The sequence below is a fragment of the Molothrus ater genome, chromosome 4 (assembly GCF_012460135.2).
Source record: "Molothrus ater isolate BHLD 08-10-18 breed brown headed cowbird chromosome 4, BPBGC_Mater_1.1, whole genome shotgun sequence".
NCBI classification, from domain to species: domain Eukaryota; kingdom Metazoa; phylum Chordata; class Aves; order Passeriformes; family Icteridae; genus Molothrus; species Molothrus ater.
Window position 1 is genome coordinate 68989916 of NC_050481.2, and position 25635 is coordinate 69015550.

Genomic DNA, 25635 nt, shown 5'->3' on the forward strand with positions numbered 1-25635 from the left:
TGATGCAAATTTGGAAATCAAATAGGCAGCCTCCCTTTAGACTTGGTCTATTTAAACCATAATTGTAAAGAACTGCAAATTACATTTACAATGCCATGGAATTCTCAAGGGATTCGGTAAGAATTTTACCGTAGGAGAAGTATTCACAATTTTTAAATTTGTTATTAACAAATCCAAATGTACACAGCGTGTGCTGCTCTCTGATTTTGTTATTTCTCTTTGCTTACATGGCAGTACAAGTGTAACCACTCTTCAGTGAATGGAATGCTCTTTAGTTTTCATAGCCATTTAATTATATCCTCTGACAAAACCCAGTTATATTATTGTCATTCTGTTAGTCTGGCAAGACTAAGTAAAGAGATAAAATACCACTTACATTTCCCAGACTACAGATTTAGGTGTGATTTGGAGACCAGATTCCCATTCTCAATTATAAATTAGAAGTTTCATCGTCACAAATAAATTTTAAAAGCAATGATGGACTTGAATAACTTTCTTCCTGCCACTTAATACTCAGCGAGAGACCTCATTTGCCTTTGCTTAATAGAGACAGAAGCTGAAAATGTGACATACACACCCTCTAGCCAACAGGTTGCTAAATGGGAACACACAGAAACAGGAAAAAAGAGAAAAAACTTCTTTTTCTCCATTATTAGTGTCTCCACCAGAACATGACCCATGTCCTAATTCTCCAGGCAGGACATTTATGAGCATGGGCAAATCACAACAATGTTACCATTTCTGTGCACTTTCACATCCAAAACTCATTTACTCTGCTCATGATCTGACACTGTTTTAATTCCTCCTCTCTGGAGGGAGTGTATTTTAGCACTCATTCTGACTTGTCTTAGAGGAAAACCCTTTCACTGAAGTAAAGCTTTACTGCACATTTTATAATATTTTGTGACAAAGAAAAGCGCATTGGCAGCATCTTCATTTCTACCACGCAGTGCAGCCACCCTGGAGGTGCTGCACAAGGTGGGGTTTTTTTGTATCAGGTTTCTTTAAAAAGCACACAGGGAGAGTACAGGATTCCAGATCATCCCTGCTCCAGATCTTCACAGCTAATTTGAGGCAAATTTTCCCCAGTAGGAATTCCCTCTGCTTTGGAAGCTATCGGTGCTATGAGAGGCAAGTATAGCAGGAAAATTGTAGCACGTGGAAATAAAGTGATCATATCTCAACGTATTAGGCTTGATAAATTTGAAATGATGCAGCACATTCTGTTTTGGTTCAGTATTTGAGAAGTAAATGAAGGTTAAAGTGCATCATGTCTACAAAACATGGTTCAAAAAGGTTTTACTAAAGTATAGGAGTTTTCACAACCCTCCTTTAACAACACACTCCATTTCTCCCCTTCCCAACTCATCCTGGACTAAGCATTTTGTCAAACTCAGGAGAGGAAAACAAGAGTTAAAAATAAAAGGACGACTGGGTCAAAATGATGCAAAAATAGCTATTCCAGAGGCTTGTGTAAATCTCTTAAAATCTTAATGCTCTACAGGCTGTTTAAGTAAGGATCTGGATTATTCACTTTTAAACAGTAAATATCACCTTTGGTTCAGGAACTCCCTGAACCATAAATTGCTGGAGGCTAAGATAATAAATTTTGCAAAGAGGAATCACAATCACAGCATGTTTGCCAGGTTCTTATATTCTTCTTGAGTCATCCCCTGTGACTATTACCAGAGATAAGATACTAGGCCAGTTAAAGCTTTATTCTGAGCCCTTTTATGTTCTTATTCCCCCAAATATAACCACCTTCTTTGAAGATAAGACCAATTCTCAGTGCTAAGAACCTATACACAATTATCTAACACCACTGAGACAAACTCCCAGAAGATATGAGCAAATCACCATGTGAAGTTATTTAATTCACAGTAACAGACAATCTGCTACATCCACATCTCTGAAATGTGGGACTGCTGAAAGGACCATGGCTATTCATTGGCACAATGTGTTTGAAACACGTTCAAAACCATCTTGATGATGTTGCCCTTCACAAGCTGCCCTCCTTTAAATTCTCTTCTCTTTTGGGTTGTTGTCTGCATAGATTTTTATGTCATTTTCAAGGCTCTTTTGTGTATGATCTAGTCATGGTAAGAGAAAAGCATTCCAAGAAAATAATCCAGGACACTTAAAATTCAGTATATGTTGAGGGTAGCAATTTTGGGGCTATCCACAAGGACCTGGTTCCTCACTTACATGCCTGAGAGATATGAACCCAGTCTCAAATGAGCAACCACATCTCACCCTAAGCACCTGAAGCATCCTAAATTCATAAACACAAGCAAAAATTTGATAGAAAAAATATATTAGAAAGAAAATAATAGAATCACAAAGTGGTTTGAGTTGGAGAGGACCTTAAAGCCCATCCAATTCCACCCCCAACCATGGGCAGGGACACCTTTCACTAGCCCAGGTTGCTCCAAGCCCTGTCCAACCTGGCCTTGGACACTTCCAGAAATGGGATATGTCATTCTTGCACTATCACCTGTGCAAAATCATTGTAGTTTTGCATTTCATGTGTATTTTTATACATGCTCAGAGATGAGGCAATGAGTTTAATTATCTACTGAAATAAAATCCAGTAATAGGCAAAGATTGTCACAATAACTTCCACGAGAGTTTCTAGGGAGCATAATATCCAACAGATACACTACAAAATAGGAAAAATATTAGAAATTGATATGAAACCCTAAGAAGTTGAGTCACCTTAGCCATTTATCTTCTAAGGAAAGCCAGTGAGTACAGAGCCTAGAAGAAGCTGTCCCTCTAGCTCCTGTCTGTAAGACACAAAGTGAAAGACCAGAAAAGCAAAGCTATTTACCTAAAAATCTAAATCACCCTAATGCAGTCAGACTACTGTGGGCTTGGCCATCTGGCTTAGAGGCTCATTAGTAAAGAAATGACCCCTTCACATAAAACACAGTTGGGTCATTCCAAGCTAATGAGCCTTCAAGTTTTATTGTTTTGTACACACAAATGGGTGTAAATCTGCTTGGGAAGTCTGGCCTTACACACTCCACATCAGGCACACCTTTAATTGATTCTCTCACTTCTTTCTTTAGTTACAGTGAAAGGACAGGAAAGAAAATAGAAAGAATTTTTTTTAAAAGCCTTTGTATTTCTGCCCCGACATGTATTTCAGTAGTTAAATCCTGATATTAAATTGGTTGGGGGTTTTCTTGTTGTTTTTTTTTTTTTAATCTGATTTCAGAATTTTAATTAGAATTCATCCTGACAAAATGTTAATAATTGAGCATTTGGAAGGCTCATGGAGAGTGACAGCTCTCCAGGCAGAACACATCAGGAGGGGCCAGATCCCATAAAATCCAGGACCTGACTCTCACAACGAATACAATGAAGTTTTATATCTTGTGAGTTAAACTTACTGAGATACTGAAATCAGGCACTCATATTCCCAAGCGAATCCCTTACAAACACATGTAAGAATGAACAACATTCCCTGACATCCACAGCATTTGGCTCCATATTCTCATCCTACAAGCAGAAATCAAAAACACTGCACGAAGCACAAGGTTTCATGCTCACTTGCCCAGTCAGAAGAATAAGACAATTTTCTACTGAATGAGTGGATTTATGACAGACATCAACAATAAAAATTCCTCCTCTCACTTCCTTTCTTTTTTCTTTTTTTTTCCTGTTGTCCTGGTTTTTTTTTTTTAACTTATATAGGAAATTTTTAAAAAGTTAAGGCTGCTGTTTACTCTTATGGACTAATGTGATGTGCTAGCCATGCCACTGACCCCTGTTCCATCTTAGATAATAAATTATTAACATTAAAATTTGCCTTGCAATGCCTTTAGCCATTAGACTATTGCTCAGCTTCAAACAACAAAAAAAAAAGTGTTACAAATAATATAATGGAATAACAAATGAGCTCAAGTGCTTGAATTTTGTAACTGTTAAAAAATTCTAATAATCTGATTGCATCCCTGTGGAGGACAAAAAGAAGTTACAGGAAAAAATGTCATTCATCCAATAAAAATAAAAATTCCACAACAAAATCATCATAAGGTACTTGATAGAGAAAAGAAATACACAAGCAAATGCTTTGGCCATTTGACATCACAGCAGCTTCTGTTCTGCTCTGTCAGAAACAAACCACCCACCACTCAATAATCTTAGGAAATTCCCTGGGTGAATGGTCTCACAGCTTGGGAAAACTCAGCTTTGGGCATTTTGTCTCCTTTCCTTCCTAAATGCTATAATAAAATCCAAGTAATGTGATTTTCTGCAGCATCCTGGTCTAAGGGGCTCCAGGTAAGGGGTTATGTCATTCTGTGCTTACCCATTCTGTCTCTTCCCAGCAAGAGCTCAGCCAGGGTTTAGTGCAACAGCTGAAAAGCACCAAAGGTTTCATGGCATTAATAGTCTCTGGTTAATTCTACCTTATCTACTTGCTCAGCTTAGCCTTAAAACCCAATTAAAGTGTAATTCATCTGATGCCAGGATTGAGGGCATCCCTGGCAATGCCCGACAGCCTCACAGTACCCACGTTATTCCACACCATGTACTTTAGAGCACACCCCAAAGAGCTCAGCCACTGGCCACCTACAGCTACACAACTGCATTTTAGGGATCTCAGTAAACAGGAATATAAAAATTCCATTGCAACTTTAATGCATAACTACAGTCATGATGCACCCGTGTTGCCATTTTCTTTGTGTTGATCTTTTTCCATAAATGCTAGAATTGGATAAGGCAGCAAAGATCTGACAAAGATATAAAATATAGGTATATATATATATATATATATAGGCATCATGAAAATATATATATAAAAATATAGGTAAATATATGTATGTATAAAATATAGGTATCATGAAAATGTCAGGTCAGTATGTTACCCTAAATTTAAACACTATTTACTTTATAAAGCTGATAAGCTTAAAGCTTTGGTACAGAATTACAGAATAGTTTGGGCTGGATGGATTATTAATGATCACAGAATTCCAACTCCTTCATGTGGACAGGGAGACAAATTAATCGACAAATTATAGACAAATTAATTTCACAAAATGTTTCATTTCATTCTGTTGTACCAAAATATTGTAAACAGCTGCAATATCTGTTAAAAGGAAAAGTTCTGAAAAAGTTTCCAAATATGAAGATTGAATCAATACTTCAAATTCAAAAAATAATCCAATCCAAAAAGAAAATTGCTTATTCCTTCAGCTCAGTTATCTTAAAAGAAAAAAAGAATCAATCCTCCTACAAGTTTTAGGGAACTGATTACTGCAGAGACATTTTTGTCTTTCATTCCTCAACTGAAAATATAAAAACCAACTTCATGTGCTCCCAACATCTGGCTAATACACAATTCTGGAAAAAGCAACAAGTTACTGTGTCACAAAACATGATGCCTTTGCATTTCTATTGCACTTGGAAGTGTAAGATCATTTCCCAGATGAAATATCAGACCCTATCAAACACTGATATATGTGGCTTCATATTATCATGCATTTCACTGCTGTAGAAGTTGGAAATGATTCTAAGAATGCACATGTTCTCAAGCATTCATGTACCTATAGCTGAAATAATTTACTAAAAAATGCAAGTAGAAGCTCATTTCCTACCATCTCATTTCTATCTGACAGCTCATCCACTTAATACTCATTTTATTAAAATACTTTTTTCCCCCAAACAACCTTTTGAATCTATTTGTTTCTGAAGAATCCATAGCTACTAACAAGGTAACATCTTTTCTTTGTGTACTGTTACATTTTCTTGGATTACAGCTGTACCACATCAGCATGCAGATCTTTAGTCATGCACAAAACATTTCTGATGTGCAAGCATGCCCTCTTCTGGATATCCAGCACCATCATTTCAGCTGAAAATTCCCTAAATTAGAGCCAATTCCTCCAACACTGCCTTGCAGAGCCTTCCTCTCATTTGTAAAAACATTCCTGGTGTAAACAAATAAAAATAATCCAAACCAGTGCAGGACAAACTGCAGGTTTACACAGAACTGACATATTTTCTGTACTTTGGATTGCTAATGGCACTGTAAATACTGCCATGACATTACTGATAGGAAAAGAGCTTTGACCTTTCCTGAGGTGAAGTGAATCCTTGACTATCCAAATTATGATCTAATCATGTGTCATTTTGCAACAGGCAAACCAAAGCCGTTCAGAATTTGCCCAGTTATAGAAAAAATTCACTCCAACTGCTGAGAGGATTCAGTTTTTAAAGAAAATAAATCAAAGAATCAAATTTAAAGAAAATAAATCAAAAAGAGAGAAATCTCCCATGTCTTTGAAAATACAGATGTTTTGCACCTCTTTCAACAGTCAAACGCTACATTTATACAATTACTGAAGGATTTTTAATGTGCAACAGAAGATGTTTTGTAGCCTCCAAGAAGACACAGATTTTTGATCTGATTTTCTGAAAGCTCACTAATTGCAGTAGGCCCATGCTTCTTTTATTTTGATTCATTCCCAGTAGCTCTACAAATGCATTGGGAATATTTTTCTTTGCATCCAAAAGAATACAACACCCAACAATGTTAATCTGGATTGTGTAAATACTGAAAGTAAGATTTGGACACCAAAACCAGGAATACACAGAGCTAATAATCACATTATTGGCATAGTATAAAATGCATGGTAAACCTCTCTCATATTGATATTGACTTGCAGACATGGAAAAACAACAAATTAATAGCCCATAAATGCTAATTTCAGTAGAAATAAAATTAGAGAGGTTATGAATCACACTATATAGACAAGATTGATAGAGGATTTTTTTCAGGTGGACAAACAGCTTTAACAACATCATTTTCAGACAGACTACATCTAATGGTTTCCAGGATATCAAAAGCACCGGAAGTCATCACTTCTGTAAGAACACACTTTAGAAAAAAAAAAAAAACAACCAACTAATTAATGCAAAATTAAATGAGTTGAATATGAAAGCCATTGCATGAAAATGCAGTTTTGGGGGATTGCTGTGCTTTGACTTTGATTGGGGTGTTTTTGAAGAAACAAGACAATTTTAATCGTAGTGTATTCACAGAAAATAAAAATATCAAATACTCTCAAAAGGTACCAACAGTACAGTCAGACCTTCTGTATTCATACATACATATAAGAGATAAAACAAGGAGGAAAACCAAAAACATTTCCCTAGAAAAGCAAGTTCCCTGACTATTGATAAAATTGGGGTCCACTTACTGCATAATTTATTCCCCACTATGGCACATGAGAAATTTATATAATATTTTATAGGAAGGCAGCATGGGTTGTTGGTCAAAAACAATGAAAAATCAAAATTATATCCCACACCATTCTGACTGTTGTGCCATTCATTCTGTCATGTGTTGGTTTTGTCCCAGCTTTCATTTTAATGGGCAAACACTGCAATTATACAATCAATGCAGATTTTTTGATGTGGAAATGGCAAGGCACTCTAAATTTAATGAATTGAGACTGATATGACCTCAATTTTAATGTTGAGTAGGAGAGGCCCAGGCAGACTAAGCCCTAGAGGAACTGAGAAAATCAGGTTTAGATTTACTGTCAGTCTAGAAAATCTCCATGATAATTTGAAGGGAAGTATCTTGTTAGAAACATCACTCACCCTAATACACCAATTCAGCCTTACACTCCATAAACCTCCTCTGCTTTATTTACATGTTAACATGACATACAACACTTTTATAATGACATCTCATGGTCTGCCTTTAAAGACAAAGAGCAAAAAGGAGGCAAAACATTCTCTGGTTGATACCACCAAGGAAAATCCAGCACTGTGGTTCAAAAACCACCATTTCCTCCCACAAATATTAGAATCACAGAGTCAGAGAATCAGTGAGACAGCTGGTGATGAACGAGATAAGGAAAGACAGGAACCCTGTGAGGCAGGAACGGTCTCCTTGTCCTTATCAGAGAACTCAGCTGTGGGAACTCCCCTGCCCAGGAGGTCCTGGGGCATTCACAGGTGGCCTGAAGGTGCTCACTCTGCTGAGGGGCCGTGATGGGCCCAGATGTGATGGGCAGCTGTATGGAATTGGAAGGCATCAAAGACTCCTGAAGTGTCCCCTGATCCACAGGATTCCATCCTCCAGGTGTCCCTGATCCACACCATTCCATCCTCCAGGTGTCCCTGACCCACAGGATTCCATCCTTCAGGTGTCCCCTGATCCACACCATTCCATCACCCAGGTGTTCCTGATCCACAACACAACATCACCCAGCTGAAGTTCCCCACACCAGGGGAACTTCACCTGGGTACCTGGGTGCTCCTACCTGAATCTGAGTGAATATAAACCCAATAGATGTGGTGTTTTGGAGGTTTCTTCCATCCTTTGATGGGTCTAGTCTGTGGCCATTATTTTGACCAAGTGCCATCAAAATTACACTGCCCAAGTCTTGTTGTGAAGCCTTTGGGTGGTGAGACAGTTTTATTCTTGGCCTTTCCTTCTTGTGCATTTTCTTAGGTGATTTTTGTGCTCTTATATTGTCATATTATTAAAGATAACTGCCAAAATGCCTGTGTATCTCTTTTCCTTTGCAACCAAATTATTCTACAATAAACCCTATATGTGGATATTTACAAAAAACACTCATTCAGGGTCATTTAACTCTAATCCATCCCAAGGGATTTATTAACAAGAACCTGGGCTACCCTCCACTTTTAGAGTAAATTGTAACAGTAGTTGTAAAGAGAAAATTACTTCAATAAATCTAAAAATCTACTCATCCCAACAGGGATGTGTAAATCTGCAATCACCAGAACCTGAAATCAGGACAATATTTTCAGATATTTGTCATTTCCAAGTCATGAAGTTCCATTTTCTCAGAGCTTTTTTATTTATTTCTGATTGTAAACACTAAGTGTGGTCTCTGAATCTGATAAGAAAAACACAGCAAACTCTGAATATGGAATTACAAAACCAGGAAATTCATGAATGAATAAATAAATCAAAACTAGCTTGTGCAATTGTAAATAATGCAGCATTTCTATAAATCCACTGAAAAATAATGGACATGCCTTATGATGAGGGCCTGACATCATCAAAATAGAAGAGACAGAAGGTTCCTGAAAAGGTGTCTCAAGTCACACTGCAGGTTGCATACTTAGACAGTGATTTATGTACAATTGTGAGCAGTCAAGGCACTCAACTGACCAAGCAGCAATGCATAGAAGATTTGGGAACCTATCCTATTCCTCCAATAGTAACTAGTGTGCTTCTACTTGTTTCTTTCAAGTACACAAAGACAAAACTGCTCTAAAAGAGCCAAGTGAACAGTAAAATAGCCCATCTCCAGCTTGAAATACAGTGGAAAGCTTTAAACAAGCTGCTGTCCTCTAAAGATTTTTTGGCCAGCCAGGAATTTGACAATGGCGCCGATGGAAAAAACTGCCCTGCTGTGCCAGTCACGCCTGAGTCGGTCGATGCTGCTGCTCCAGCAGTCAATCTCTTGTCACTTATCCCTGATTCCTCATCTCAGGACAGCTCTGGACATTCCTCTGTCTCTTAACTGCAATTTACTGCTCGCTGTCACCCAGATTAACCTCATGCAAGTCAGCTCCAGAGCTCAAATGTACGCACCAATTATTGCTGATCTTAAATATGGATTGAGATGAAGCTGTTAAATGTGACAGCTGGCAGTATCTTGAGAGTTTATAGATTTTTCAGTTGCTATCATGTTTTTCGTTCTCCAATCAAGCACAATAACCAGCTGTCTGCTAAGGACATTTCATCTTCATGTACTGCAGCACTCTGTTTTTCCTTTGAGCCATTCCAATTTTTTTACTGATATATTTGTGAAGAGAAGCTGCCAGCAGCCTTGTGTTTTCTCATTTGTTTTTCTGCTGTTTTGTTGTTTCAGGAAATAACATTTTCTTCTTTATAAGAAACACAAATTAGAACATTTAGCAACTTAGGAGTAAGCAGGTATCAAGGACAAGTATAACTTTGGAGAGTAAAATTTCAAAGAGCAAGCATTACCCCCATGGTAAAGTAGGGTCTTCCTAGAGCACATTACACAGGACTGCATCCAGATGGTTCAGGAATATTTCCAGTGAGGGATATTCCACAGCCTCTCTGGGAAATCTAGTTCTCAGATGTGATCCTCACATCTAAACATAAAATCATCAGTAGTAATACAAGACTCTATTAAGGACTGATCATACCAGTCAGACACGCAGAAATATTATCTGTTCCAAAAAACCAATTATAATTAAAACAAGAAAAGCTCCTCTGGAATGTCAGCAGGGACTGGGAGCAGGAGCACTGGATAAGAAGGAAAGCAAGGCAGGAGAATGCAAGTTGGCTTAATAATGAGCCCAAAGGCTTTAGAGGAGAAAATCATATTTGAACCAGCTGGGAAATGCCTTTTCAAATGCAGATTTGAATTAATGCCAAGCCAGTACTGGAGTGATTACAGAGGTCTTTAACACTCATGGCTTACTCACTTGTCAACTGCTTTCCAAATTTATCATTGATACACCCCAGCAACACAACATTCAGTCTATCTCTGGCACTGACTTGATGATGTCAGAGGGAATTCAAAGCATTCTTTTTTAAGCATGTATTTCTAAAGATATAATCTCCTCCCTTTCTTATGTTAATCTGACATCAACCCAGCAGCACCCAGAGTCTTGCTAGAAAGGGTGCCCAGCACCGGGTTGAGTTTGGCAGTGCATTTCTGAGCCAGGAGTTTAAGAGCTGGAACTCCCAGGTTCCTGGTATTTTTGCTCCCTGACAGCCTGCAATATAAATCATGAAGGATCCAGGAGAGAAAAGCAGCAGGAAACTAGACCCCAATCAGAGCTAACCATCCGTTAAATAAGGCTTTCATTTAGACAAATGGAAAACAATTGCATTAAGAGCTTCTGTGGAGCTGCATTTAGGTCTTCTCTCTAGGACAGAAGTCTAGAAATGTAATTTTATTTCAAAATAAATTATGGGACTTATCACATTTACATAAGAAGCTGAAAAATACCCTATCAAATTTCTCTGAGACCCTGGCAAAAAAAAAGTCATATAATACACCAAACTGAGAACTCTCTTGCCTTTGCTTCCCAAAAGTAACAGATTCTAGAATTCAGTTGAGTTCATAAGAGAAAGAATAGATTTATTAAAATAAATAATAAATAAGCTGGGAAAAGAGTTTGTCGAAGTTACTGATAAGGCAAATGAAGAATATGCATATTTCTGGATATACAAAGAATAATGAAGCAGTTTACATCTCATCTCCATAGAATTTCTTGCAGAGAACTCCCAGGGATCTCCCTTGCAGAGGGTTTAGGTACTGTGAGACTCTGGTCAATGCAGTAACTATACAAATATATAATTATTCATAGAATTCATTAAGAGCCTAGGGACTAATTAAAACCATTATTTGACAGGTAGGAAATGGAGCAAGTCAACATTTATCTGAGAAGGAAGCAGAAACGTAAACACATCTTTTATAACACTAAATAATACAACTGCAGAAGCAGCACCATTTTCACTTACCTAAGTCGAAATCTCCCCTCTCCTCCTTTCTACCAACTTTTTCTTTCCAGATTTTGTTTTGGATGCCAAAATTTTGAAAGTATCTACTTTTTCTTCAACTCATAGCCCTTTCCTTCAGCTCTTGAAGATTTGTAAGAAGCAGCCCTCTGAGCCCAAATCATAGAAGTAGATGAATGAAAAGGAACTATTTTAAACTGTAGAAGGACTGAACAGCACATTGCCAACACCCTGCCCTTCATCGTCTGCATCCTTTAAATATCACCACAAAGTATTTATTTTGCTGGATACTCATTTGATCAACACTCATCCCAAAGAAATCATCATTTTTCAGCTATCATCAAACAGAAGAACCCCCAAAACATGAATGACTGATTAATTCCACAATCTCTAAAGCAAGGGCAGATTTTAAGATTGCAGTGGTTTAAAGCCACACAGGCAGAAGATGTTAAAGATGCGCATCTCTGCAAAATCAACCTTGATCTGACTTAGGACTGCGTCATGTTTGGTGTGTCCCATTCACTTTTACGCTTTTGAAACTCATGAAACTTTCCCAAGTGAGATCTTTTGATATACTACACATACTTTTAAGAACCCAAGGAAAACAATCCACAGGTTTCAAGGAAATAGGTTTAATACCAAAGCAAATTCTGCCATGGCAAAATGGATGAAATCCAACCCTTAGACAACAGAAGCTGCCTACAAGCTCAGGATCTGATTTTCTGTCCTGGCTATGGGGATTTAACTAAGATATCAGAGAAGTCTAGAGATATTTAACTTACCCCCTGCCCATATTAGATTATAACAGTTGTCATCTCAATGGCTCTTCAGGCTCTGTTGGCTTATTGATCTGATCTCCAGTATTGATCCAGTCTCTGACAATTATAACTGGAGATTGGGCAATGGAGGCTCAAATGATTTAATGAAGGAAGGAATCTGGCAATTTGTCCATTCCTAGAGCAACATGATATGGAAGTTGGCTGGCAGCTACAAACTGGCCCATGGATTCAAATTCCTTGGAGGGGCAGATTGAGGAGTCAGTGCTCAAACTAGCATTGGAATTTTTACACCTGGTATCTAAAAATGGCATCCACCCTTAAAGAACTGAATTGACACCCCCTACTTTACCTGTCCCTATGTACAAAAAAATTAAATTTAGGCATAGTAATATCTAATCTTAATCCCATTCCTAGTAACTGATAACATCGGTTTGGAAACTATTGTTGTCAAATTCTACCACACCAGAGCTGTTAAAGTCAGAAGTACTGCATTTTATGTAAATTAAGTATATATTCAGTTTTTATAATGTTTACTCAATAGGTATAAAAAAATCTTACTTAAGTTGACTACATTTCAGTATAAGGCAGAAAAATAAATAAATTACAGGGATTGTGCAACTCATATGACGAAGGGCGCAAAAAAGAAGAAAAAAAAAGACTGTTTCAACAACCATACTGTGGAAACTATAAAAGCAGCTGCTCACACCACTTTGTGTTTAAGTAAAAATGATGAAACAATTTTAGTAACGTTCAGAGTGGTCATAAATGCCTGCAGGAATTTAAAAGTTTCCTCCCTCTGTAAATGCAGTCAGAAACAAAATAAGAATGTTTCTCATCCAGGGGCAAATTTCACCATTACCAAAACTCTGTGTACTGAAAAAGAGGCACCACAATAAAATGAGAAGCCACCACTCATCAATTCTTAAAGTTGTTTCAAAAGACCTTTAAGGACTAGACCAGTATTGCTTCTACAAAGCAAGATTTTGTAGGAAGAAACCCAGCAAGTTCTTTTCCACCACAGCCTCAACACCTGATATTTAGTGCTCTCTCTTATAACTTCTAACCCCTAACACAGCAGCAAAACTTCAAATTCATTCAAGCTTTCACGAGAACCTGTCAACCATCATTTCAAAAAACTAAGAGGCAAATAATGCTTTTCAATTCAATCAAACAGCTATTCCTTGAGGTGACTCTGTTACATGAACAGTACCTTTGAAAAGCAACATTTAAGCCTGAACTGTAAAATGAAGTGACTAAAGGACTGAAGTTTGCACTATTGATACTGAATTCCATCACTCTAACAACTGTAACAGTACCAATGAAAATAACAACGTTAAAGGTCTATCCTTGAACACCCTCTTCAGCATTATTTTGATGATGATTCCAGCAAAATGGGATCAAAACGTGTCATTTGAGAGCAACAAAAGAAACAGCAGAGGATGCTCAGTTTGACACCTCTTGGCAAATATTTTAATTTTAAAACAGGTTTTTGATGTTGCTTTGGTCTTTTTCCCACATGCTCAAAAGGACATGGCAATAGAACATCTGAGTTTTAATACAGAACATTGGGTGGAGAGAATTTTCTGCGACAAGTTCTGTTTGTGCAGAACAAAGGTTATGCACTGCCAGTTCACACCACATCGAAGAATTCAACACCTCTGGAAACCTACCCCAGAGAGTTGTTTGTAAGATTGTGTGAACAGCACTAGTGCTGAACCCACTACTTTCATGGCAACTGAGTATTTCATAGCTCCATCAGAAAATGAAACCTTCAGTGATTTAATCCACACACCAAAAAGTCAACCTCTTGCAAATATCTATGGGTAACATCCTAAAAATCAAACACAATGACCATCTCACAGGGGCAAGCATGCTGAAAATTACCCATATTCATCTTCAATAAGAAAATAATTCTTGGGCCATTTCGCATTGAGATTACTCACCATTGTTTTCATTTTAAAAAGCATTCTACTTCCAAAAGAACTGCTAGCTATCACATCAGAAGAAACTTCAATGCCAAATTCAAGGGGAGTGCCGAGTTCCTTGGCAGGTACACCACCACCCCCCGTGAGCTTCTGATCGTACCCAACTCCTATCAAACCTTTGCAAGGCATTAAAAACTTCAACAACTCAAACAGCTCGACACAAAGCCACGTTACAACATCTGAGATAGATTAAAGCAGCTGCAGCCTCAGGGGGGCTGAGGCACCCCGTTGTTACTTACGTTGTTCATGTACTCGGAGAGCAGGTCCTGCAGGGCCTGGCGCACGGCGTTGCACTCGGCCACGATGCGCTCGCGGCGGTCGTCGCGCGTGCACGAGGAGTCGGCCATGAGCGCCGCCCCGCTGATGATGCTCTCCAGCCGCTCCTCCAGCGACGGCCGGAACCGCGCCTCGCTGAACGTCATCGGGTCCAGGATGATCTTGTTCTGGAAGGAAAAGAAAAATGGGAAAACGGTGAGCAGTTGCGGCTCTTTGGCATTTTCAGTGCTTTTGGAGAGGTTTTTTAGTCTTTCCTATAAATAATTTATCATAGAATACCAGGTTGGAAGGGATCGCAAGGATTATCAAAACCTTCTTGGAGCAATTATCTACCAAATTCCTGAAAAAGTAAGTATTAGAGAAATACACATATATGTACGTGTATATGTATATATGTGCGTATATATATGTATATATATATATATATATTCACAACCTTGTTACTCAGACAAGCTGTGGCTGCCCCCGGATCCCTGGAAGTGTCCAAGGCCAGGCTGGACAGGGTCTGAAGCAACCTGAGACAGTGGAAGAGTTTTTAGTCTTTCCTATAAATAATTTATCATAGAATACCAGGTTAGAAGGGATCGCAAGGATTATCAAAACCTTCTTGGAGCAATTATCTACCAAATTCCTGAAAAAGAAAATATTAGAGAAACATATGTACACCTTTAAAAAAAAATACATACATATACATATATATATGTTTGTATATATGTCTGTATGTTATATATATGTATGTATGTATATAAATATCTATATATACACACATATGTTTATATAAAAATTCATAACCTTGTAACTCAGAGAAGCTGTGGCTGCCCCTGGATTCCTGGAAGTCTCCAAAGCCAGGTTGGACAGGGCTTGAAGCAACCTGAGATAGTGGAAGGTGCCATCCAAACCATCCCATGCTAAAGCAGTATTATTTCTCCACAAATATTCTGAAAATTTCTTGGCTCTTCAGGACATTCATATGTCCAAGGTAAAGGTTTTTTATTCCTGAAGATAGAGTGGGATGCTCTCCGTTAATAATTTCATTTTGATTATTTTAATAAGCAGCCTACACTGCTGAAATGTTACTATAGTGCCTCAATATTTCATGAATTTAAAGAACTGAGGAAGTTAAGACTGTAAGGAAATCATTACTAGATAATGACACACAAAAATACTAAATCTCTGACTTCCATTCTGCAGACCATCTTTTAACAGCTTTTTTTGGTTTTTAGTCAGGAAAAAAGTGCTGGATTAGTTAACTAAAAAGGGAGCACTGTATGAAGACAGTCTGGAAACATCTTCAGTTTGTCAAATAGTCTACTGGTTAGCAAAATATCTTTATTCTACTAGAAAAAGAATTGATTTTCAAAGACTCTTTTCTAATAAAGAAAGGTTAATTCCTAAATTACAATCACTACTGAACACTTGTGTACTGTATCTATCAAACTTATTACTAAATATCAAATAGGTTTAAACCACATTGATTCTACTCTTCTCACAGTAAAACACCATGTGAAGTTATGAGTTCTGAGTCACTGCTGGATTATATTTTGACCTGCTTTTCTCCTCTTGCAGTAGAAATACAAAAGCAATAATCACCTGCTCTTACTCCCAGGCACATTTACAACACCGGTGTAATTCAGGAACCTTTTGTTGAAATCATGCAAAGAAGTCACCTAATTGCATATGGACTAAAAATGCCCTGTAAGCTGTGCACTTGTTATTTGAGCTTTAAAAAAGAAAATAATCATGAAATAGGAAAGAAAAATGTAAAAGCATTCTGATTTCTAATAATCACATCTATTTTAGAGCACATAAGATTTGTTAATGAGCCATTTTAATTTTCAGAATGTTCGGGTAACTTTATTATTAGTCTATTTCTTTTAATATCCAAGAGCAATCAGCAAGTGCAAGCCAAACAACACAAGTAATTTGAAAATTTAAAAAAAAGCAACAAAACCAATACTGTGTATCAAAATGTACATTAAAACTTAGGAACATGACACATGACCAACATGTGCCTTTAGCACTGAAAATTGTATCTGTTTATTGTTAATCAGAAAATGCTCAAATGGATTTATTCAAACCTAAAGACAAACTTTAACATTTTCTTAGTTTCAGCAGGACAAGGCTCTTAGAAAAGATCTTATTTCTCAATAAAACTTCCAGTTCACACACAGACCCCATAACTCTCACTCTTATACAGAGAAAGGAGCCTCTGAGAAATCTGTAACTTCACTGAATCCTCAGCAGTTAAATAGTAATAAACACAAGGAATTTATGAAAATCCATTCTTTAATAAAAGGACAAATAGAAGAATTTTAACCAGATAATGTATTGTTCCAGCTCCAGGAACTGCTGACTTAGCAGAAAAAATGCTGCATTAGCCTGAATGTGAATAATGTCTCACATGTATCTTCTGGGGGCTGTGTTTCACAGCAGTAAGCAGAGCAGTTTTACAAGCACCTAAATTAGAAATTACTTCTCCAAGAGTTAGGCCTGTGCATATTTATGTAATGGTGCTTTTGAGCCAAAGGGTAATGCTTGGGATTTTCAGAAATCAGCTGTATAAATTCATTTTCACAACCTCATAATTCACATGGCAGTAGCAGGGCTATGATTACACCAAATGAACTATATAAGCCACTTATGGAATTAGCACGAAAAAAATATTGAAAAGAATAGCAAACAAAGAATGTTTGTTTCAGATCCCTAACCAATCCTCCCAGAAATGCTTCCTTTTCCCTCCTCTTCCTCACAGCCGTAGGTGTAAGGTTCTCCACCTACACAGAAACTTTCAGACAGATCTTACACCTCTCAGCAAGTCATGAATCACATTTTTCCCTTTAGATTTGAAGACCCTGCACTCAAGTCTTCTGTGAGACCCAAAACCTACCTGGCATGGAAAGATGCATAGGCAGATCTATTTGCATATGCAAATGCAGCATCCTGCACCTGTGGACCTGCACAGCTGGGGGTGACCTGATGGAGCAGCCCTGGGGAGAAGGACCTGGGTGTCCTTGTGGACCATGAGCTGTCCCTGAGCCAGCAGTGCATCCTGGGGTGCTTTAGGTAGAGCATTTCAAGCAGTGCAGGGAGGGGATCCTGCCCCTCTGCTCAGCCCTGTGAGGCCACATTTGGAGAACCCTGTCCAGTTCTGGGCTCCTCAGGACAGGAAAGACCTGGAGCTCGTGGAGTGGGGCCAGTGAAGGCTGCAAAGGTGATGAAGGGATTGAAGCATCTCCCTGCCCAGGAGAGGCTGAGGGAGTTGGGGCTGTTCAGCCTGGAGAGAAGCCCCAGATGAGAGGGGGCCTCAACCCTGGCTGTCCTGGCTGTCCCTGGGTGCAGGGAAGGTCAGAGCAGGGCCCAGGCTCTGCTCCAGGGCCCAGCAATGGCACCAGAGGAAGGGGCAGGGACTGAGCCCAGGGAGTTCCACCTGAACATGAGGAAGAATTTCTTCACTGAGAGCCCTGAACAGATTGTGCAGAGAGGCTGTGGAGTCTCCTCACTGGAGATATTCCAGAGCCATCTGGACACAACCCTGTGCCCTGTGCTCTGCCTGAGCAGGGAGCTGGGACCAGGTGACCTCTGTGGTCCCTTCCATCCTGACCATCCTGGGATTCTGTGCATTCTTCCATACTTTTTGAGCCTTGAAGATGAACAACCTACAGACCAAATATCTCCAGTATGTCTAAACCCTGAAACCCAACTCAGCATTTTCACAAGCAGATATGTTGTACTCCATGAATAAATTCAGGAACTTCTTTACAGACTGCATACAAATACTATTTAGATTTTAAATAATAAATTGCGTAGCACAGAGGATGCATAATTAACCCAAGCCAGATTTCCTCACTTTGAACTGGAAAAAGGGAATATTCTTCTGTTGTATTTGTAAATAAGGAGAAATATTTATGATGATCAAAACTTGGCTCATATAAAATAAAAGTCACTCAGTTGTACTCAGTATTTTTCAACTATATCCCATAAAACTTTTTATTTATGATTCATTTCTAGTCTTAAATATTATTTACTATTTGTTCAGGATATCTGTTAATGACAATTCAGAACTACAGAGTAATTTAGGTTGGAATGAACTCCTGAAGGTTATACTTTAAACGCCTCTTTAAAACACACACCACTTTAACATCAAGCCAGGTTGCTCAAGGATTCATCCAGTCAAGATCAGAATTCCATCTTAGGAGATTTTCCCAACCTCTCTGCCTACTGTTTGAATGCCTGATCAACTTCATGGGTGATCATGAGTGACTTTTTTCCTTCCCAATATCCAGAATTTTCTCAAAATCCCCTTGTGCCAGTTGCACCTCATCCCAACACCATGAACCTCAGTTTTGCTTAAAATATAACAAATAATGATGTTTATAACCACTTTCTGACGAGTGGTTATAAATAACTGACAGTCTAGATGCTTGTATTAAACTCTTTCTCAAAGATGTCACAAGGAAAACAGATTTTGGAGTTTAGGGAAAAAGGAGACTGGGGATGAGAACCAGCTCCATGACAGCTCCTGATGTTCAATAACCAAAGAAACACAATTTTTTCCTTACAAAAGCTATTATTCTTCTTCAAAGAGAACTTGGTGCCAAAATTCAACTTCAGACTATGTTATTGATGCCTATAAAACTCTTACACATATATTAACAAGGAAATAATGTATTTTTGGAAAGCAGAAAAAAATAGTTGGCAGGCTAAATAAATTTCTTTAAAAGTTGCAATTTCTCATCACTTCTTAAAAGCCAGTTAATGAAAGATGAATGTAAATGAACTGGAACACTTTACATTTCTAATTAGTTAACTAACATTACAGCCATAAATCAAGGACTGATACCATAATTCACTCCTTATAATTAAGTGTTTCAAACCTCTTTATAAATGTTCAGATGACTGTAAACATACATCATTTTTGGCTGCAGTTGCTGAAACAAAATCCAAGACAATTAATTTTAATATGACTGAAGATTTGTTTGAAAACTGTCAAAACTTATGATAAAATATTCTTTAAATATAGTTACTATTTTCTCTTCAACTCTTCTTTTTTTCCTTAAATTATACCAAGGTGTGTTTACAGAGAAGTTGCCATGTTGTAATAAATATTAGAGACTTCTGAAAATAAACCTCTTCACACTAAGTACTGCTCTAAACCAACTTTCTCTTGTTCAGAAGGCAATAAACTATCTCATACTCTAATAAACTAGAAGGCACCACTTCAGAAATTTAAAATAATGGATAAATTATTCATACTTCAACTAAAAACTGAAAATAGCCAGATACCCTTGTAAATGTATTGTATAATCAGAGAGCAAGCACATCATTATTGAAACTTTGTGACATCTGTCTGCATTAGAATCTCATTTTCAACCATACCAAAAAAACCCTCTCAGTCTTTATTAGAAATATAATGGAAAGCAAAAGCAAAATGTTACATTAATAATTTAAAACAATTTTACAACTCCAAAAAACCCTAGAATTACTGTATCATTGCCTGCATTTTCCAATTAAATGACTTCATTATTATGTGAAATTGCCTTATTGCTCATGAAAAATCTGCTCATCCTCTTGTTTCTGCACATAGAAAGTCTTAAGGAAATTTCAGCAGCTTCTTCAGAACCTCTGCCTGATTTATTTATTAAACACATTAATTCATCTGTTTAGAAAGTGAAACCTTCAGGGCAGAGACCATTTCCTAACATGGTTCTTAAAGATTTAGAATCACAGAATGGTTAAGGTTGGAAAGGCCTCTAAGACCATCAACCATAAACCCACCACCACCACCACCATGTTCACCAAGTGCTACATTGTCCTGGTTTAGAGCAAATTTGGGAGGAAGCCTCCAAAGAGGTCCCTCTAGAAAGCAAATTCAAGCAGCCTCTCTCCCCATGGGTCTGGAAGGCATAAATCTGCTTTGAGAAAAGTGGAAAAAACTGTTTAACAAGCAAAGTGCTCACAAACATGGAAAATGAGTAACATTAAACAATGGAATCTCTCCTTGTTCTGAAGAGGGGGCAAATTCAGAGAGAGTCTTTGTTGTTGGGTGTAGCTCAGCTGGCTCAGTCTCTTATCAGTCCCTCCTGTGCTGGAAAATGTCAGACTCCAGGCCTTGGTGGGACACAGGCGTGAACTTTTGGTGGATTTTTGGCTTTTCAGTTCAGAGCAGGGTGGAACAATTCCAATAAAAAGAAAAGCCACAGTCCAAGGAACTTGTTTGCCTCAGCTAGCTAAAAAACTAACCAAAAGCAAAGGAGAGCTCTGTCCTGCTGTCTGTGCTGCAGACAACAGAGCTCCTGAGAAGGAATGCAGGGCAATCAGGTGCAGTTTCTGCAAACAAACCGCGCTCTTGTTCTCCCCCAGTTCGCTCTCAGAACCAGTCTTAAAGGTGCAGAACTTAATAGCCAGCACAAACAGAACAATGGGGGATACACAGAACTCACAGAATTCACAGAATGACCAGGTTGGACGAGACCTTCAAGATCACCAAGTCCAACCCATGCCCCAACACCTCAACTGAACCCTGGCACCCAGTGCCACATCCAGGCTTTGTTAAACACACCCAGGGATGGGGACTCCACCACCTCCCCAGGCAAACCACTCCAGAATGTTACCACTCCTTATGTAACAAACTTTTTCCTGATATCCAACCTGTATTTCCCTTGACACAGCTTGAGACTGTGTCCTCTGGTTCTGTCAGTGCTGCCTGGTGAAAGAGACCAACCTCACCTGACTTCTTTCTCACCTTTCAGGAGCTGTGCAGAGTGATAAGGTCACCTCTGAGTCTCCTTTTCTCCAGGCTGAGCACCCCCAGCTCCCTCAGTTGTTCCTCACAGGGTTTGTGTCCCCAGCCCCTCTCCAGCCTCGTTGCCTCCTCTGGACATGCTCAAGCATCTCAAAGTCCTTCCCAAACTGAGGGGCCAGAACTGGACACAGCACTCGAGGTGTGGCCTTGCCAGAGCCGAGTACAGGGGGAGAATGACCTCCCTGCTCCTGCTGGCCACATACAAGCATCATAAAGTCACCCTAGGACATAGATCCACAGGCCTTTGAACACTCCCTGAGAAAGTGAATACACAACTGCCCTCAGCACAAAAAAAAGCAATTTTCAAGGTAAATTCCACTGCAAAGTGTGATAGATATTTTAGATAAACAATGCCACAACCACAAGGCAGCAGGAAAAACTGCCCTTGAGTAGAAGGAAGCATATGATATACTGAGGGACCTAGTTTTTCTGAGTAACTTGGAGACAAGACCATATAAATAAGAGTGTTTGATGTATTTCTTTGTCAGAAGTGCCTGCACTACTGTGAAAATAAATGTTGTGTGCTCACAGGTTTAGTTTCTGCACCTTTGTCCATGTCTCCTGCAATGCTAATAAGGCTGTGGATCTCCTGTTTAGCAATAAATCAAATGTTCCTACCTGCCACAGTGCTGTGTTACACAGACACACCATACAGCTGGAAGAGTGTGACAGTGTAATGCTAAACTGCAGCTTCCAATGAGCTGCTCTGGAGTGATGAAACAACACAGAAATAATTCACAGGGGCTCCATGAGAGCTGGAGAGGGATTTGGACAAGGGCATGGAGTTACAGGACAGGGGCAATGGCTGGGTTAGAGTGGATATTGGGAAGAAATTCTTTACTGTGAGGGTGTTGGTGGCTGCCCCCATCCCTGGAAGTGTCCAAGGCCAGGCTGGACAGGGCTTGGAGCAACCTGGGATACTGGGAGGTGTCCCTGCCCATGGCAGAGGGTGGAACAAGATGGTCTTTAAGTTCCTTTCCAAGCCAACCATGCAGTGATTCTCTGACCTTTCCCTCTGGCACACCAGGCTGGATGCACCCACAGCAGCTTCACAAGCATCCCACTCAGGCAGGAGTGCACAGCCACCAGCAGAAGCAGCAGCCCCACCTTCCCAGCCCCCTCTCCTGACTGCTCTCCAAACGTAAATGGGAGATGCTGCTCCCCTGAAATAGTGGAGGTGTTCACTTCTCACATACCTAAGCTACAGAAGCATCTCAGAGGTGCTAAATAAACACAGGCAAAATAGTAGCAAGTGTAGTCTAATTAGAACATCTCACTTAGTGCTCTTTTCGAGCTGTTATAAGTAACCTGAAACAAACTTTATTATGTTTTTGATTTAGCACTCCAGGTATTCATACTTACATTAACAAGAAATTAAAAAAAAACAGCAATAATTTGAATAATAATGCAATACCTGTACTGCTACAAAAACACATTTCCTTATAGAAGTGATAATTAGGTGTTTAAAGTGTGTTTCTTTTCTGTATTTTTAGTATGTCTAAAAAATTTGTGCTTGAGGGTTGATTACAAAAATTCCTTTGCAAATAAAGTGGCCTGCTGCAAACAGGTTACATGTATTTTGATAGGGAAGCACAGGCAGCAGTTGGTGTGAGGGCAAAAGGCTCTTTCTACCACCAAAAGAAGTGGCAGCAAAATTCTGTGGTTAAACTCCAACAGGTATGTGTGATTGCTAAATCTTTCCATAATACTATTCACTATACGAGACCAGTTCAGAGGGAAAAAAAATAAATTCATAGACATAAAAGAAAATAAACCAGAAGCCCACTAGATGGTGCTCCTATACAGCAAATACAGCTCAGCAGCACCATTCCCACTGCTTAAGGGAAATGAGAGCAATGAGATCCAAATCCACAGTTACCCAGGGTGCTTCCTTTCACAGAGATCACATTTTTGCAATGCATTTGCTCCCAAAATCCTGACATCTCCAGTGCCACCCTTAGTACTCTGGAGCTGACCTTTTCCACAGTAATATATGAACAAGCCCATACATACACAGAAGGGCTTGTAATGAGAAATGCAGGAATAACTGAAAGGAAAAGTTTGTTTGGCCCCTCAGCACCATCAGGACCCCAAAAATTTACTCTGATTCTTCCTCATTTGAGACATCAGTTCAGCATCCTAAAACACAAGGCTCTGCAAACAGGTGAAGCTTTTGGGTTTAGCGTAAAATGAAACATTTTGCTGTTGGTTATTATTTTCTTAATATGCAAAGCATGACCAGTCTGATGTTTCCCACTCACAGGAGAGCTGAGGAGTGCAGAAGGTGCCAAAGGATTTCACTACTGCATAGAAGTTTTAGAAACATTGAGGTGCAGCCTGGCTGCCTTCACACAGGAAAGGGTTGGCTTGACACTGTTGCAGTGTAAAAGCCACTTCAGCTGCACCAGGGACAAAAAAAAAAAATCCAACTGTGTTTTGGGTCTCCCAAAACAAGAAACTTGTGGACTTGGGGATATGTGACCCACAAAGTTGATCAGAGGGCTGGAGCCCCTCTGCTCTGAAGCCAGGCTGGGGAAGCTGGGGCTGCTCACCTGGAGAAGAGAAGGCTCCATGGAGACCTCATAGCTCCTTCCAGGGCCTGAAGGGGCTCCAGGAGAGCTGGAGAAGGACTGGGTCAAGGGATGGAGGGACAGGACACAGGGAATGGCTTCACACTGCCAGAGGACAGGGTTAGATGGGTTATTGGGAAGGAATTCTTCCCTGTTAGGGCGGGGAGGGATGAGCAGAAGGGACAAGGGATGGAGGGACAGGACAAGGGAGCATGTCAGGTTGGACAGGGCTTGGAGCAACCTGTGACAGTGGAAGGTGTTCCTGGTCATGGCAGGGGGTCGAAATGAGATTATCTTTAATGTTCCTTCCTACCCAAACCATTCTGAGAATCCTCCATATTTCATCCAAATCCATACATGAGTTTATCTGAATTTGCAGCACACGTTCCCCAGTGCATTCCTAGTTAAATTCAATATAGAGTTGCTATCATACAGAAATTGCCATTTGCCTGGGCAAGAGCTACTCAAGCTCAACAAGTCTGGTTTCAAATTGCTGTCAGATGTGCAGTAATATTTTTGCAATTGTTTCTTATGAATTTGAGTGGTGAAACAAACACATTTCAATTCTCCTTTCAAAGCTCACATTTTGTCCTGTTCTCTGCAGCATCACAAATCACTTCTCTGAAGAATACATTTACAAGCAAATTGCAATTCCATAAATGTTCTGCAAAAATCCATTCTCAGATCATCTAGCAGTTATTTGTCCAAAAAGGAACATTTTAAAGGTAGTCACTTAATGACACAGCATTTTTTCTGTCCGTTACATTCCTGCCACATTTTGACAGCTCCTAATTTTATTACTGAAAGAAAAAAAAAAGCAGTCTTTGCTGTTGCTATACCCAGATACTTTGTCTTTTCACTTTCTCTGTAATGTTTTCCCCTCATTACACACTTATTAGATCTTTCACTCCATTTAAGGTGCACTGCATTCTCTAGCCATGCAAAATATTCCTTCAGGAGCATTAATGTATTCACAAAATATGTTATGATAGCTCATTTATTAATTATGAGCTGCATTTAACTGCCTGGAGGACTTTGACCAGTGTCACCAGACACTTTGTTTCTCATCAAATGTAGTCATCTCCCAGATAGTTGACTTGCTCTGTTCAAAAATTCATTAAAGATTGAGTTACTCTGCCTGTAATTTCTCAGTTCAAATGCTGCTCATGACAAAAAATAGTACAACTTCAGTACCCTGGGACCCATCCCAAATACATAAGTACCTCAAGTACTAAAAGCATTTTAACCACCTCTTTCAATTCTGAACCATATCAAATCATAGAACCATGCCTGAGTTGGAAGGGATCAACCAGTCCAACTCCAGGCCCTTCCCAAGACAACACCAAGAGTCCCACCCTGTGCCTAAGAGCATTGTCCAAATCCCACCTGAACTCTGTCAGGTTTGGTGCTGTGACCGCTTCCCCTCCTTTTCCTTTAAATTCCTTTATAAACCAAATTATTTTCATACTCAGAAATCAGAGAGTAAAGGGTGACCCACAGGCTCAGCAGTTGGAGAAGCAACAAGGACCAACACTGCTGGATTGCAACTTTAAAGACAAAATATAGAGAAACAATAAATCCAATATTAAAAAAGATAAAAAATGATCAAACATCAGATAAAACAAACTCAGCTATAGGGCTTGCCCATTTGGATTAACATATATTAAAACTAAGCACTATATATTGCTTTTAACAAACAAAATATCATTTTATTCCATTGCTAGAG

General features: G+C 39.1%; 1 protein-coding gene across 1 annotated transcript in view; it reads right to left on the reverse strand.

Moving 5' to 3' along the window:
- The window catches only part of CTNNA2 (catenin alpha 2), a 478376-nt gene that overhangs the window by 323428 nt on the left and 129313 nt on the right, over positions 1–25635 (reverse strand). Inside the window, exon 7 of the mRNA XM_054514537.1 lies at positions 14501–14704. Coding sequence (XP_054370512.1) covers positions 14501–14704 — 204 coding nt within the window. The remainder of the gene's footprint in view (positions 1–14500; positions 14705–25635) is intronic.